The following is a 15,590-nucleotide window of genomic DNA, read 5'->3' on the forward strand; positions in this document are numbered from 1 at the left end:
GATGGGTGTGATGGGGGAGGGAGTGGGAGGGAGGTCCAAGAGGGAGGGGATATAGGTATACATATAGCTGATTCACTTCATTGTACAGCAGAAACTAAGACAACATTGTAAAACAATTCTACTCCAATGAAAAGAATATGATAGAAGAATGAAAAACAAATAGCCAATTGTGCCTTCTATACACAGAGAATAATACAAGACAAAAATTCTTGCCCTTATGGAACTTCTGTTCTTATGGAATATAATAGTTATATCAATAAATGTAAATGGCATAATATGTCCCCTTAAAGACTCCTGGATTTAATAAAAACCAACAAACCCCCCAAATTTGTGCTATATATCAATATGAATTCAAAACAAAAGGACTCAGAAAGAATAAAAGACATATCAGGCAAATGAAAACAAAAAGAAAGAAAGCAGGGTTGAGATACTAAGTACAGATAAGTTTAATTTAAAGACAAATTAACTGAGCAAAAATATCTAGATTGTGTGGAGGAATATGCTTCTTAGTGTCCTTCATACTAACGCAACACCAGAGGTATCTTTGCTTGTGGAGAGTCCCTAATAACAGGTATTGACAAATAACAAAGACAGAAGAAAAGTAGGAGCTAATAAAAGGAAAAAGTGACATAAAAAGATGTTTTTCTATTGGAAAATGATAGAATCCACCAATTATTGGCTGAGGTAAAGCTCAGCAGTATAAGTACCACACATGATCTTTTTGATTTTTTTCAACAAAAATCTAACACCAAATGCCATGTGGGTTCCATCTCTACTTGCACTAACTGTGTGATGTTAAGCAAGTCATTTAACCAATTTGGGATTCAGTTTAATCACTTGTAAAATGAGGTGGTGGGATGCGATGACCTTTCAGGTGAAATATATCTTTAATCCTGTGATTTCACTGTTATCAAAATATATAGGACCTTGATGTTTCAAATATATATGGAATACTGACTTAAACATAAAATATATTTGGAAGAAATTATTCTTGACTGTACCTTTCACTTTTCAATGTTACAACCTCTTGCTTTGTCTGATTCAGAAGAGTTTTGTTTATTTCCAGTTCATTTTCTGCAAGATTAATTCTTCTTTTTAAGTTAGCTTCTTGCCTTTCTTTTGCAGTCAGTTCTTCCTGTAAAGTTTTATATATTTGTTGACAAGTCATTAAAGAGTCTTCCTTTTCTTTAAGCAATCTGGTGTGCCTAAAATGGAATAAGAAAAGAAAACAATCAATATGCATTAAATACTATATTTTTATGTTTATCAAAAATATATAAATATCTCATTTAAAACTAAAGAGTATAACTTTAATTTTTAAAATAAGAACGTTATGTAAATGAATAGTTCTGCGATTTAAAATTTTTCCCATCCAGGCAAAGGCAAAATCAATGAATAGTTTCAATATATTATAAACTTGAATTAGGTATTGTCTATGTAAACAATACAATAAGAAAAGCTAAGTACATTTTAAATGTTATTTAAAATATGGTTTCAAATTCAATTACCAAAACTATTAAATAAAAAATTTGCAGTGTATACCGTGACTCAGAAATAATGGATTCGAACTTCAGTTTTCTAAGTTCTCTTTGACACTCATCAGCTTCATTAGATTTATTCCTAAAATAATACAAAAGAGGTTCAAATATTTTATTTCAAAATAGTTGAAGTGTAATTTTTTTCCCTTTTTTAAGAACAGGTTTTTTCTTTATTACTTTTCCTATCTTTATATTCTATTTGTGGTTACATATGCAGATTTCCTTGAAATTAGAAATATATAGTTAAAGGGTTTTTGTTTGCCAAAAAATAACCTAATCTGTTAGTCCAATTATATGTGCTTTTCCATATCATTATTTTACTCATCCATAAAAAAATTTCTTAGCATCTTCATATTATTATTTCTTTAAAGAAATAAATATTCAGTCCACTTCTATAATGGCCAAGTAATCTCCTATCAGACTGATCTGCATTTAAATAAAATGTCTAAGCTTTAGACAACATTTAAAAAGCAAACAAAAGAAAATACCCCTGTGTGAAAGTGACCAAAAGCAGGAAGATTCTGGAGGAACATTGACACTGAGAATGAGGTGACAGCCATGGGGTCAGGGTTTTTTGTTGTTGTTTTTTTTTTAATGATTTTAAACCTGAGGGCAGGCCCCAGTCTGCACCATACAGAACCAAAATTCTGATAGAAAACTGGTAGAAAACTCACAGTCATTCTGGCTTGAAGAACTACAAGACAGTGTTTGGGGACAACCACAGCTGCAGGAAAGTGAAAAGTGAACCCCAAATGGGAGTGAGCCAGTGGGAGGGAATCCCAAATACTGCATATAAACTCTGCCCATATGTCTGGCTGAGCCCTGAACTACAGGTGCCCTGGGCAGACTCCAAGCAGCCTAGTTAAAGATGAAAGAACTGAACTGAGATTTGAGCTGTTGCCATAGAGACAGAGTTTGCATTTTGAGGCCAACCAAATTAATTGCCTGCTTAAAGCAACACCACTCCTACCACCACCACCACCACCAACAGTATTTAGAGAAATATAACAGAATCTAGAATTTCCATAACATAACATTCACAATGTCCAGAATATAAAAAAATTACTCAACATAGGAAGACACAGAAAAGCATGACCTATTCTAAAGAGAAAAGACAGTTAATAGGGACTGACTCTGAGATGACCCGGATACTGAAATTAGCAGACAAGGATTTCTGAAGGCACAGTTATAACTCGCTCAAAGACATAAAGGAAAATCTACTTTAACTCGTGAAAAGATAAAAAACCTCAGCAGAGAAATAGAAACCATTAAAAAGAATGAAATGGAAATTCTAAAACTGAAATAGACATTTGTCTTGATCTTATATGATTGGGTTTTGTAACAATACTCAAAAAGTTAACATATTAAGAAAGATTAATATTCCAGTTTGTTTGTATAGACTTCTCATTAATAATTCATTATATGAATGTACCTTAAAATAGCTTTGAAAGCTATTTTAATAAGTTTATAAATGTACAAAAAATGTTAGATTCTTAATGGGTTTGCCCTACTTGCAGAATAACTTTAATTCCTAATAAACAATAATTTATTTATATCATGAATATGAACAGCATTTATTTTTATTAATTTATTTTCTTTTCTAGCTTACAATGATAAAATTGTAAGCTACAGAAAATTACGTAAACAATTATATAACGAATTATTACAAGGAAGAAACTTTTGCAACTACCATCCAGGTAAAAAAATAAAACCTAATCAGCTAGCCTAGAAGCTTCATGTCCTGGGCCTAATAATAGCCAACTCCTTCCTCCCTAAATTGATCATTCTCATGAATTTTATGGTAATCACTGATTTTCTTTGGAGTTGTATTGCCCAAGTTTTATCCCTAAACACTATACTTTAGTTCTACTTTTTCTTTTATGAAAAAATGTTTTTTTAAAACATGTTGTTTCCTTTATTATCCACTTTTTGTAAAATAGCTTTAAGTATTATACTAACATACAATAAACTGCCCACAATTTGACAGATTTGACATACAAACCCATGAAACCATCACCGTAATCAAGCAGCACATGAGTATACTTAGAGCCTAGATACTGGTCTCTAATACCATTCCCATTCAAAGGAACAAGGACTCCTCAGAGAAATGGGTGATTCCAAGGCTGGGGCAGAGTAGCTATGCCTGAAACAGTTTGTTATACAGAAAGGAAGTGCTTATAAAAGAGGACGGGATCATGTTCCAACGTCATTAAGAGCCAGCCGGAAGTGGCCCCCAGTGGCTAAGCTTAGAACAATTTGTGTGCCAAAATAATTAAGTACAATAATGAATTATACGCCATTGAACAAAACAGGAGTTCATGAATCCATACCAATAAGGAAATAAATAATGGGAAGAAGGGAGGCTCCTATCTAAAGTAGAATGCTGAGGGCTTACTAATAAATGGTCAGGGAGACTTGGAGTTGGAAAAATCATCATCTAGCAATGACTGTCATAAAGATTAGGTGAGGCAAAAACCATTAATGGATGCTGTATCTAGGGATAAGTGTTGATGAAAAGCAGAGCATGTGTATGTACCTAAAGTGTCTCTTATAGACTGCTTACTGGTTGAAAGGGAACAAACCCCCTCAGTAATAATACAGTGGAAAAACTGAGCAATACCTTGACCAGGTGATCAAAATTAACATCACCAGATGAGAGGCAGATGATCATGTGCCTCCAGATGTGGTGCTCTGAGAAGTGCTCGTTCTCACCTATGTGGTTTTCTGGCTGAGAGTACATATCCTTAATCCAATCAAGAGGAAACCAGAAAAATACAAAATGAAAAAATTTTTATTTAAAAAAGTATGAGGGGTTCTGCATTCTTCAAAAATGTCCATGTCATAAAAAGACAAAGACGGACTGGAAATATTCCAGATTTAAGGAGGCTAAAGAGACATACCAAGTAGGCTGACCCTACCTGGACTATGTGCTAGAGGAGAAAATGCTATAAAGGCCCACTCAGAAAATTAGAATATGGATGCTAGATTAGAATATTATTAATGTAATTATTGTATGTAAAATTATAACATTGATTACCCTCCTGGTTATATGAAGTATCACTGTCCTGAGGAAAGGCAGGCTAAACTATTTAGAAGTAAAGGGTCATGTTGTATGTAACTTATCCTCAAATGGTGCAGGAAAATTTGTGTGTGGGTTTCAGGGGGAGAGAGAGAGAGAGAGAGAGAGAGAGAGAGAAAAGGTTGAGGGGACAGGGGTAGGGGTAAGGGAAAAAAACAAATGGGTTAAAACATTAATAATAGGGGCTTCCCTGGTGGCGCAGTGGTTGAGAATCTGCCTGCCAATGCAGGGGACACGGGTTCGAGCCCTGGTCTGGGAAGATCCCACATGCCGCGGAGCAACTAGGCCCGTGAGCCACAACTACTGAGCCTGTGTGTCTGGAGCCTGTGCTCCGCAACAAGAGAGGCCGCGATAGTGAGAGGCCCACGCACGGCGATGAAGAGTGGCCCCCGCTTGCCGCAACTAGAGGAAGCCCTCGCACAGAAACGAAGACCCAACACAGCCAAAAATAAATAAATAAATAAATAAATAAATAATTAAAAAACCAAAAAAAAACACATTAATAATAGATGAATCTGGGTAAAGCCTATTTGTGTGCTCTTTGTACTATCATCATGTTCACAACTTTTTGTAAGTTTGTAAGTTTTGTAATTATTTCCAAGTAAAACATTAGAAAATAAAGAATAAGGAAAAGAGTAACATGCCATTAAAAAGTGAGCAAAGGTTGTACTCAGGTGAGTCACAAAGGAAAGAATACAAAGAGCCAAAGATGCAGGGGTACAATTTTTCATCAAACTAGGATTTTTTTTTTTTCTGAATTATACTACCCAGTATTAGCTAGGAAGTGGAGAAATAGGTATTTACAAACACTACTGAGATTATAAGTCAATAAAATCTTATTGCAAGGTAGAGTCATTATGAATTAAAAGTCTTAAAAATATGCAAGTTTGAGTCTAGCAAAAATTATCCTAAGGAAATAACTGCATGTGAATAGAAAGATTTATCTCTATGAATTTCAAAATACCTTGCTTATAAAAGTGAAAAATTTGGAAATTTTAAAATACAGGGGATTAGAAAATAAGTTATGATTCATCCACAGATTAGAATACTACATAGCTATTTGATAACTATAAATATATCACGTAATGACATGGGAAAATATCCAGGATATATTACTAAGTGAAAATATGTTTAAAATATGCATGACTTAGAAAAATGGACTATAAGGATATCAAAATATAAAGACGATGTTCTTTTTTGTGGATTTCTGTATTTGCCAAGTTTTATACATTTACTTTTAAATCAAACAACAACGTTCCTTTTAGAAATGCTTTGAGATTCAGCAGCCCCAGCCACAACTTTCACTCTATGTTCAGACTCTTATACACACTTTTCCAAATCTAGAGTCAGGGACAGCAGAACACCTTTAAGTGGTTATTTTACTATGTGGACAATAAATTTTGGCTGCAATTTAAAAAAAAAAGCTCCCTGGGCAGTCTACCATCCCAAGAACTCCCCTCACTATGGTCATCTCCCACCCCCATGCCGGTTAAGCCACTCTTTTTATGGTCTGCCCTTCACTGCCCAACTGTTATCTTCCCCTTCATTAGGATGGGAGGAATTGGAAGGAATAGAAAGAATGCCTACATCTCTTTAAACACTGCATTCCTTCTTTTACCCTCAGCAAATAGTGTTAATCCTTTCTCTTCAACTGCTCTGAATAAGCCTTCAGAAAGGCCCCTGCTGCTCCTGCCAATCAAAGCAAAGGAAATAAGACAGAGTAGTTGGATATTTTCCTCTAATTTGAAAGGCAAGGGTCATACCATTCCACTTCTTTATGTGAAATAGCCATTCTTAAACTGCCTCCTTGATATTTCTACTTTGCTGTCCAAAAGGCATCTCAAATCTAACAGATCAAAAGCATTGTTTTGTATTTCTCTCACCCGCATATCTATTTCTTTTACAGATTTTCCCACTTCATTAAATGGCACCAACACATAATGATACTAATAGGTAACTCCTTATATATCTCACACGAACCTCAAACCAGCCCTTACTCAGTCCTTGTTACAGTTGAGGAAACTGAAAACAGAGAGGTAAGTAACATGCCCAAGGTGACATACTGCTAAGTAGTACTGCCCCAGCAGTCTGGATTTGGCTTCCAGGCTGTGAGTCACTATACTCTACTGCCTCTCAACTGTCTACCTGATGCTGAAAAGCCCCAAACCCCATCCTTTATTATTTCCTTTCTTTTCCAGTCCTCTTCCTCCCTGGCCACATCTACTCCATCGGTAAGTCCTGTGAGAGTGACCCCTGGCATATATTTCTCTCCATCTCCACAATACAGCCTTACACTAAACCAGCCACTTCTCACTTGCATGAACGCTGGGCCTCCCACCTAGTCTCCCTGATCGCTCCTGTACTCCCACTTCAGTCCATTCTCCATGCAGCAGCCATGCCAACCTTTTAAAACAAATCAAATCAGTTCACTCTATTGCCAAACCCTCCAATAGTTTCCCTCTGCCCTCTGCATAAATCCAGAATCCTCACTGGGCTTTGGACACACTGGTATATTCATTTCTTATTGCTGCTGTAACAAATTACCACAAATGTAGGGGTTTAAAACAACACAAATTTATTATCTTACATTTCTAAGGTAAGAAGTCCTAAAATCAAGATGTCTTGAGGGCTGTGTTCCCCCTGGAAGCTGTAGAGGAGAATCTGTTTTCCTGCCTTTTCTAGCTTCTAGAGACAACATGCATTCTTTGGCTTGTGGCCCCTTCTTCCATCTTCAAATCACATCACTCCAACCTCTGCTTCCATCCTCACATCCACTTTTGTGACTTTGACCCTCTTGCTTTCATCTTATAAGGACCTTTGCAGTTATAACACTGAGTCTGCCTGAATAATCCAACATAATCTCCCCAGCTCTATATCCCTAATTTAAACACGTGCAAAATCCCTTTTGCCACATAGGATAATGTACTCACAGATTTCAGGGATTAGGACATGAAAATCTTTGGAAGCCGTTATTCCTTCTACCACAACTGGCCTTCATGTTTCTTTAACTTGCAAAACTCACTCCCAAGAATTTTTTGTCCTTGATCTCTCTGCTTCCAGATGTTAGGTTATTAGCTCCTTTCTGTTACTCAGATCTTAACTCAGAGGTCATCTGCCCAGGGATGCCACTCTGTCAAAAGGATACCACTCTTCCCCAACACTCACATTCTTTTATGCCTGTTTTATATTTTTGCAGCACTTAACGTTACCTGGAATTACCTATTGTGGCTTGTCAATCTTGTTACTTCAGTATCTAGTGCTTGTACACAAAAGAGTCATGGCACATAACTGCCTCTCCATGAGAATTTTGTATTGAATGAGTCAATGAAGGAAACCTAGCCTGTTAAATCTAGGATCATGTGAAAGTGTATCTGTACTCTGACACTGGATTGCCACCAGGCCACCTGCTTTCTAGGCAAAAAATTCTCATGAATGATGACAGAAGAGGAAAATCAGGAGAACATTATATCTTAGAAGGCAATAATAATGTTCCAAGAACATCTCAACTGTGCAAAATGTTGCTGTTATTCGGTCAAGAGCTTTATAAATAAGAAATTTATGCTGGTTATAGCTGACTATTGCTTACAATTATTAGTTAAATGAGGAGGAGGTGGCTGCTAATAAAATTAAAGTGTAAGTAGGTTACAAAGGTCCCCAAATTAGAAAGTATATTTCATATCACCACTTTAGACATATTCACTAGTAACTGATAAATTATAAGTCATTTAAAGTGAATTTTGTTCTTTTCATTACATATGTGAAAATGAATACATTCACACTGTAAGCTATTTAAGCAATATATAAGGATATAGAGTAAAATAAGAGTCTCTATACACCCCTGACTCTCACTTCCAGAAGGAACTGTTGTAATCCTACCAATCTTTTATTCAATGAATTTGAATCCATATATATTTGTATGTACATTCATATACATTTTTAACATGAATGGAATCATTTTTCTGGAGTCATATTTTTAATCTCTAAAATTCCTAATAGCTTTTTTTTTGGTAACAGCCTGTTCTTCTTTAATGGTTACAATCCTGGACATACTTTGAAGTATATCCTAACTTTAAAAATTTATCTTAACATCTTCTGTTTGCTATTTAACAATTTCTCTAGGTGTTAAAGCTTTTCTGTGTGAATTCAGAGCCATGTGAACAAGGTTGGGGGAAGGTTTTTCTCACATACCTGGTAATCTTTGGTTGGGTGTTCATCCTAAGCCTATGATTCTAGTTTGTTGTCTGCTTTGCTGTTTATTGTTGCCCTAGATTGTTTCTGAAGGTTGTGATGAAGGGGCAGAGTATGGTGGGGGCACTGGAGGTTTGTCTTGGGATGTAGGGACAGTGGCCTCTGGGGTTCAGTAGCTGGCAGGCTCCCCAGCTCCAGTCCCCACACTCACTGCTTTATTCTGGGTGCAGATGCCTTGCAAATGCTGCTTCACACAGGACCTGTTGATTGGGGGTGGGGTGGGGCTGGTGAGGGGCCAGTGGCTTAAATGTTCCAAATATGATTCCTCAGAGTGGGCTTCATTGGATCACCTGGATCAGAATCATGTGTGTGTGTGTTGGGGGGGAGTGCATTACAAATGCAGATTGCTCAGGGACACCCCAAACCCAAATTTAAAGCCAGAATGTCTGTGGGAATGGAGCCCAGAAACTGATCCTGGGATTGGGTCTGTGAGGGAGGTCATACTGTAATACACAGTTTCAGTAAACTACCCAGGATTCTCCTGCAGACTGGAGTTTGAGAACCACTGTTCTGATGATTTGCCTTATCCCACTCCCTTCTCTTTGTGTTAACTGATTCCAAGTAAAGTCCTGCCCGTCACATGCCCACCACACAATTGGTTTTCTTCTAGTTTATTCCTCTGCAGAGTTGACCCTTTTTATTATCCTTCCTATGTATTCTCTTTCAGGAATTCCTAAAAATTTCTCACCCTCTATAGCAGCCTTTCTTATTAGTCTTATTTACTTATCTTATCCTATATACATATATGTAAAATAAAAGTGTTATTTCCTAGTTCTTTCTCCCTTTCTCTCTCTCTCTCTCTACATAAATATTTAAAAGTAATAAAGTTGCATTTCACAGCATCCATATTTTTCATTACTTCAGGAGGGTCTTCCCTAAATTAATCTAGATATTATGACACAAATAAATTTGTAGAAAATGTCATCAATTTTCAGAGCATCACTAACACTCTACCTCTAGTAAAAATTACTAGTTACCTTCTGGACATGTACTATAGCTGTCTTCCTGGCCATCAGAGCCCCATTATCATCTGTTCTCAGGGTAAATCCTGCCTGACCTGAGCTAACTGTGGTAGTCCTGTTCCCCTTGCCAATGATTCATTTAGGAGAGGGTATGTAAAGGGTTCTAGCCAAGAGATGTAAGGAGAGGGCTGTTTGGTGGCTTTTGAGAAATTTTTATCTCACTTCTAAGGAGACACCAGAAAAACAGGCCCTTCCTGCCTCTGGGGTGGTTACATTTGGATGTGGTACCTGGAATTGCAGCCATGTCATAATCATAGGGGACTTAGCCTTGGGGTGAAGCCAGTGCTGAGGGCAGCAGAATAGAGACAGAAAGAACATCAAGATCCTTGGTGATATTGTTGAGTCACTGGATTGACTAAACCTGAAACCACTCTACCTCTGTTACTTATAGCTCAAAGAATCCTAAGTGATAAAATCTCTATTTTTAAATATACAACAAGTTCTTATAAACCTTGGAAAATATTTTCTTATAAATCTTAGGAAAAAAAGAACCCGAAGTTCATCCATTTAAAAACTGCCTTTTCCCCTTAAGTAAAAACCCACAAAACTTATATCCAAACATTTAAAAATCTTTAAACAAAACAATTATCCTAAGCTGGATGGGTGAAACTCATTCCTCACCCCAGCCCCCACAAAGAGTGAGGATTAAAATTTTTAAAAAAATATGATTTCACACCACCTTCCAATTTCTGGAAGTTCAAACAGGTTTGGGTATATAGAGCAAATCTCCAATTTATTAAGAAATTGCATGTCAAAAATTTTGAGTGAATTATTTTGACTCCAAACTGAATTTATCATAAAACAATAGCCAAGTTGCAAATTTGGTTTTAACCTATAAATAAAATAGTACTTACATACTACTGGGGACTTCCTGAGCTCTGAGTACGCTGAGCAGTGCCAGGCTCTGATCCTACACGCCTGCCCTACTCAACTTCATCCTAGTAGCGAAGGAGGGTAGACGGAGTAGAGATGGAAGAGCTAGGTACAGGCAGCACAGAGAAAGGTCTTCAGCAGCTGAGACCATTTAACTGGCTCTATCTTTCATCAAGTTTTCTAAAAGTGGATGCTCTGCCCATTTTCTCATTTTAAGAAGTTCTCACACAGGTAGGAAGCACCAGTTTTATTATAAACTGAAACAACAGCATCAGTATTTCTACAATTCTACAGTGATTTCCTCCAGGTAATTCATTTGATGGACTTTACTGAGTGGTATTTTCTCCCTCCAACTCCAATCTACTCTGACTCTTATTTCTCAGCACTCATATTATAAATTATATTAAAAATTAACAAAAATATCACAAAGCATGTATTAATATCAAATGGGCTGTGGCCTGATGAGGCAGGCCCTCCACATGAGACATTCATGAGGCCAAAGCCCTCCCTGATGTAACTAGAGGGTGGGGATTAATGATTTTCTGGCAATTCCCATCTTGCTTCTTTTTTACATGTATCTTCTCATCAGAAAGTTCTTGCTGGGTGCAGTGAGTCATGCTAGGACCTCTTGCCCACTTATTCCTTCAACCCCAACTAACATACACAGACAGTTGAACTATTATTTACTGAACTGTTGACCACAGTGTTATAAAGCATGAATATTTGGTTTTTCTTGGATTTTGAAAATAAATTATTTTGCTACAAATAATCAAAGTATACATTAATTTGATAGAGTATTTTTGGAATTTGTTCTTCCTTGTGTTGTTAAGAATTTTGTTGAACACATTGTTCTTAGGAATAGTCCATGGTCAACACAACATTTGGTTGCTAAGAATTTTGAGTATTTATATTTCTTATGAGGTTCATCCTTCTAAAATATAGGAACTGAAAACCAAAGCTACCAGATTACACACCACAAAGTAAAAGAATTTATTTACTTTTCAAAGAGTATATAAATTCTATTTTAGTGTTATAATTATAGATGTACTATATTTATATTATCATTTTTGAAATTTCTGAAATAAAATCATTTTTAAAAGAAATAGAGAGGGCAGACAGCAGAAGCAAGAAGAACTACAATCCTGCAGCCTGTGGAACAAAAACCACATTCACAGAAAGACAGACAAGATGAAAAGGCAGAGGGCTATGTACCAGATGAAGGAACAAGATAAAACTCCAGAAAAACAACTTAATGAAGGGAGATAGGCAACCTTCCAGAAAAAGAATTCAGAATAATGATAGTGAACATGATCCAGGACCTCAGAAAAAGAATGGAGGCAAAGATCGAGAAGATGCAAGAAACGTTTAACAAAGACCTAGAAGAATTAAAGAACAAACAAACAGAGATGAACAATACAATAACTGAAATGAAAAATACACTAGAAGGAATCAATAGCAGAATAACTGAGGCAGAAGAACGGATAAGTGACCTGGAAGACAGAATGGTGGAATTCACTGCTGCAGAACAGAATAAAGAAAAAAGAATGAAAAGAAATGAAGAGAGCCTAAGAGACCTCTGGGACAACATTAAACGGAACAACATTCGCATTATAGGGGTCCCAGAAGGAGAAGAGAGAGAGAAAGGAGAAGAGAAAATATTTGAAGAGATTATAGTCAAAAACTTCCCTAACATGGGAAAGGAAATAGCCACCCAACTTTAGGAAGCGCAGCGAGTCCCATACAGGATAAACCCTAGGAGAAACACGCCGAGACACATAGTAATCAAATTGGCAAAAATTAAGGACAAAGAAAAATTATTGAAAGCAGCAAGAGAGAAATGACAAATAACATACAAGGGAACTCCCATAAGGTTAACAGCTGACTTCTCAGCAGAAACGCTACAAGCCAGAAGGGAGTGGCATGATACATTTAAAGTGATGAAAGGGAAGAACCTACAACCAGGATTACTCTACCCGGCAAGGATCTCATTCAGATTCGATGGAGAAATCAAAAACTTTACAGACAAGCAAAAGCTAAGAGTATTCAGCAGCACCAAACCAGCTCTACAACAAATGCTAAACGAACTTCTCTAAGTGGGAAACACAAGAGAAGAAAAGGACCTACAAAAACAAACCCAAAACAATTAAGAAAATGGTCATAGGAACATACATATCGATAATTACCTTAAACGTGAATAGATTAAATGCTCCAACCAAAAGACACAGGCTTGCTGAATGGATACAAAAACAAGTCCCATATATATGCTGTCTACAAGAGACCCACTTCAGACCTAGGGACACATAGACTGAAAGTGAGGGGATGGAAAACGATATTCCATGCAAATGGAAATCAAAAGAAACCTGGAGTAGCAATACTCATATCAGATAAAACAGACTTTAAAATAAAGAATGTTACAAGAGACAAGGAAGGACACTACATAATGATCAAGGGATCAATCCAAGAAGAAGATATAACAATTATAAATATTTATGCACTCAACATAGGAGCACCTCAATACATAAGGCAAATGCTAACAACCATAAAAGGGGAAATTGACAGTAACACAATAATAGTAGGGGACTTTAACACCCCACTTATACCAATGGACAGATCATCCAAAATGAAAATAAATAAGGAAACAGAAGCTTTAAATGACACAATAGACCAGATAGATTTAATTGATATTTATAGGACATTCCATCCAAAAACAGCAGATTACACTTTCTTCTCAAGTGCGCACGGAACATTCTCCAGGATAGATCACACCTTAGGTCACAAATCAAGCCTCAGTAAATTTAAGAAATTTGAAATCATATCAAGCATCTTTTCTGACCACAACGCTATGAGATTAGAAATGAATTATAGGGAAGAAAACATAAAAAACACTAACAAATGGAGGCTAAACAATACATTACTAAATAACCAAGAGATCACTGAAGAAATCAAAGGGGAAATCAAAAAATACCTAGAGACAAATGGCAACGAAAACATGACAATCCAAAACCTATGGCATGCAGCAAAAGCAGTTCTAAGAGGGAAGTTTATAGCTATACAAGCCTAACTCAAGAAACAAGAAAAGTCTCAAATAAACAATCTAACCTTACACCTAAAGGAACTAGAGAAAGAAGAACAAACAAAACCCAAAGTTAGCACAAGGAAAGAAATCATAAAGATCAGAGCAGAAATAAATGAAATAGAAACAAAGAAAACAATAGCAAAGATCAATAAAACTAAAAGCTGGTTCTTTGAGAAGATAAACAAAATTGATAAACCATTGGCCAGACTCATCAAGAAAAACAGGGAGAGGACTCAAATCAATAAAATTAGAAATGAAAAAGGAGAAGTTACAACAGACACCGCAGAAATACAAACCATCCTAAGAGACTACTACAAACAACTCTATGCCAATAAAATGGACAACCTGGAAGAAATGGACAAATTCTTTGAAAGGTATAACCTTCCAAGACTGAACCAGGAAGAAATAGAAAATGTGAACAGACCAATCACAAGTAATGAAATTGAAACTGTGATTAAAACTCTTCCAACAAACAAAAGTCCAGGACCAGATGGCTCCACAGGTGAATTCTATCAAACATTTAGAGAAGAGCTAACACCCATCCTTCTCAAACTTTTCCAAAAAATTGTGGAGAAAGGAACACTCCCAAACTCATTCTATCAGGCCACCATCACCCTGATACCAAAACCAGACAAAGATACTACAAAAAAAGAAAATTACAGACCAATATCACTGATGAATATGATGCAAAAATCCTCAACAAAATACTAGCAAACCGAATCCAAGAACACATTAAAAGGATTATACACCATGATCAAGTGGGATTTATCCCAGGGATGCAAGGATTCTTCAATATACACAAATCAATCAATGTGATACACCATATTAACAAATTGAAGAATAAAAACCATATGATCATCTCAATAGATGCAGAAAAAGCTTTTGACAAAATTCAACACCCATTTATGATAAAAACTCTCCAGAAAGTGGGCATAGAGGGAACCTACCTCAACATAATAAAGGCCATATACGACAAACCCACAGCAAACATCATTCTCAATGGTGAACAACTGGAAGCATTTCCTCTAAGATGAGGAACAAGACAAGGAGGTCCACTCTCACCACTATTATTCAACATAGTTTTGAAAGTCCTAGCCTCGGCAATCAGAGAAGAAAAAGAAATAAAAGGAATCCAAATTGGAAAAGAAGAAGTAAAACTGTCACTGTTTTCAGATGACATGATACTATACATAGAGAATCCTAAAGATGCCACCAGAAAACTACTAGAGCTAATCAATGAATCTGGTAAAGTTGCAGGATTCAAAATTAATGCTCAGAAATCTCTGGCATTCCTATACACTAATGATGAAAAATCTGAAAGAGAAATTAAGGAAACACTCCCATTTACCATTGCAACAAGAAGAAGAAAATACCTAGGAATAAACCTACCTAGGGAGACCAAAGACCTGTATGCAGAAAACTATAAGACACTGATGAAAGAAATTAAAGATGATACCAACAGATGGAGAGATATACCATTTTTTTGGATTGGAAGAATCAATATTGTGAAAATGACTGTACTACCCAAAGCAATCTACAGAGTCAATGCAATCCCTATCAAATTACCAATGGCATTTTTTACAGAACTAGAACAAAAAAATCTTAAAATCTGTATGGGGACACAAAAGACCCTGAATAGCCAAAGCAGTCTTGAGGGAATAAAACGGAGCTGGAGGAATCAGACTCCCTGACTTCAGACTATATTACAAAGCTATAGTAATCAAGACAATATGGTACTGGCACAAAAACAGAAA

The 15,590-nt window shown here is 36.3% G+C and overlaps 1 protein-coding gene across 1 annotated transcript in view; it reads right to left on the reverse strand.

The window, feature by feature from the left end:
• LEKR1 (leucine, glutamate and lysine rich 1) overlaps nucleotides 1–15,590 on the reverse strand; it is a 309,852-nt gene that overhangs the window by 119,598 nt on the left and 174,664 nt on the right. The window contains exons 8-9 of the mRNA XM_082394543.1: nucleotides 1,543–1,620; nucleotides 1,002–1,205 (exon numbers count right to left, since the gene is read on the reverse strand). Of these exons, the coding sequence (XP_082250669.1) occupies nucleotides 1,002–1,205; nucleotides 1,543–1,620 (282 nt within the window). The remainder of the gene's footprint in view (nucleotides 1–1,001; nucleotides 1,206–1,542; nucleotides 1,621–15,590) is intronic.

Source organism: Balaenoptera borealis (genome assembly GCF_965194805.1).
Source record: "Balaenoptera borealis genome assembly, chromosome: 5".
Taxonomy (NCBI): Eukaryota; Metazoa; Chordata; class Mammalia; order Artiodactyla; family Balaenopteridae; genus Balaenoptera; species Balaenoptera borealis.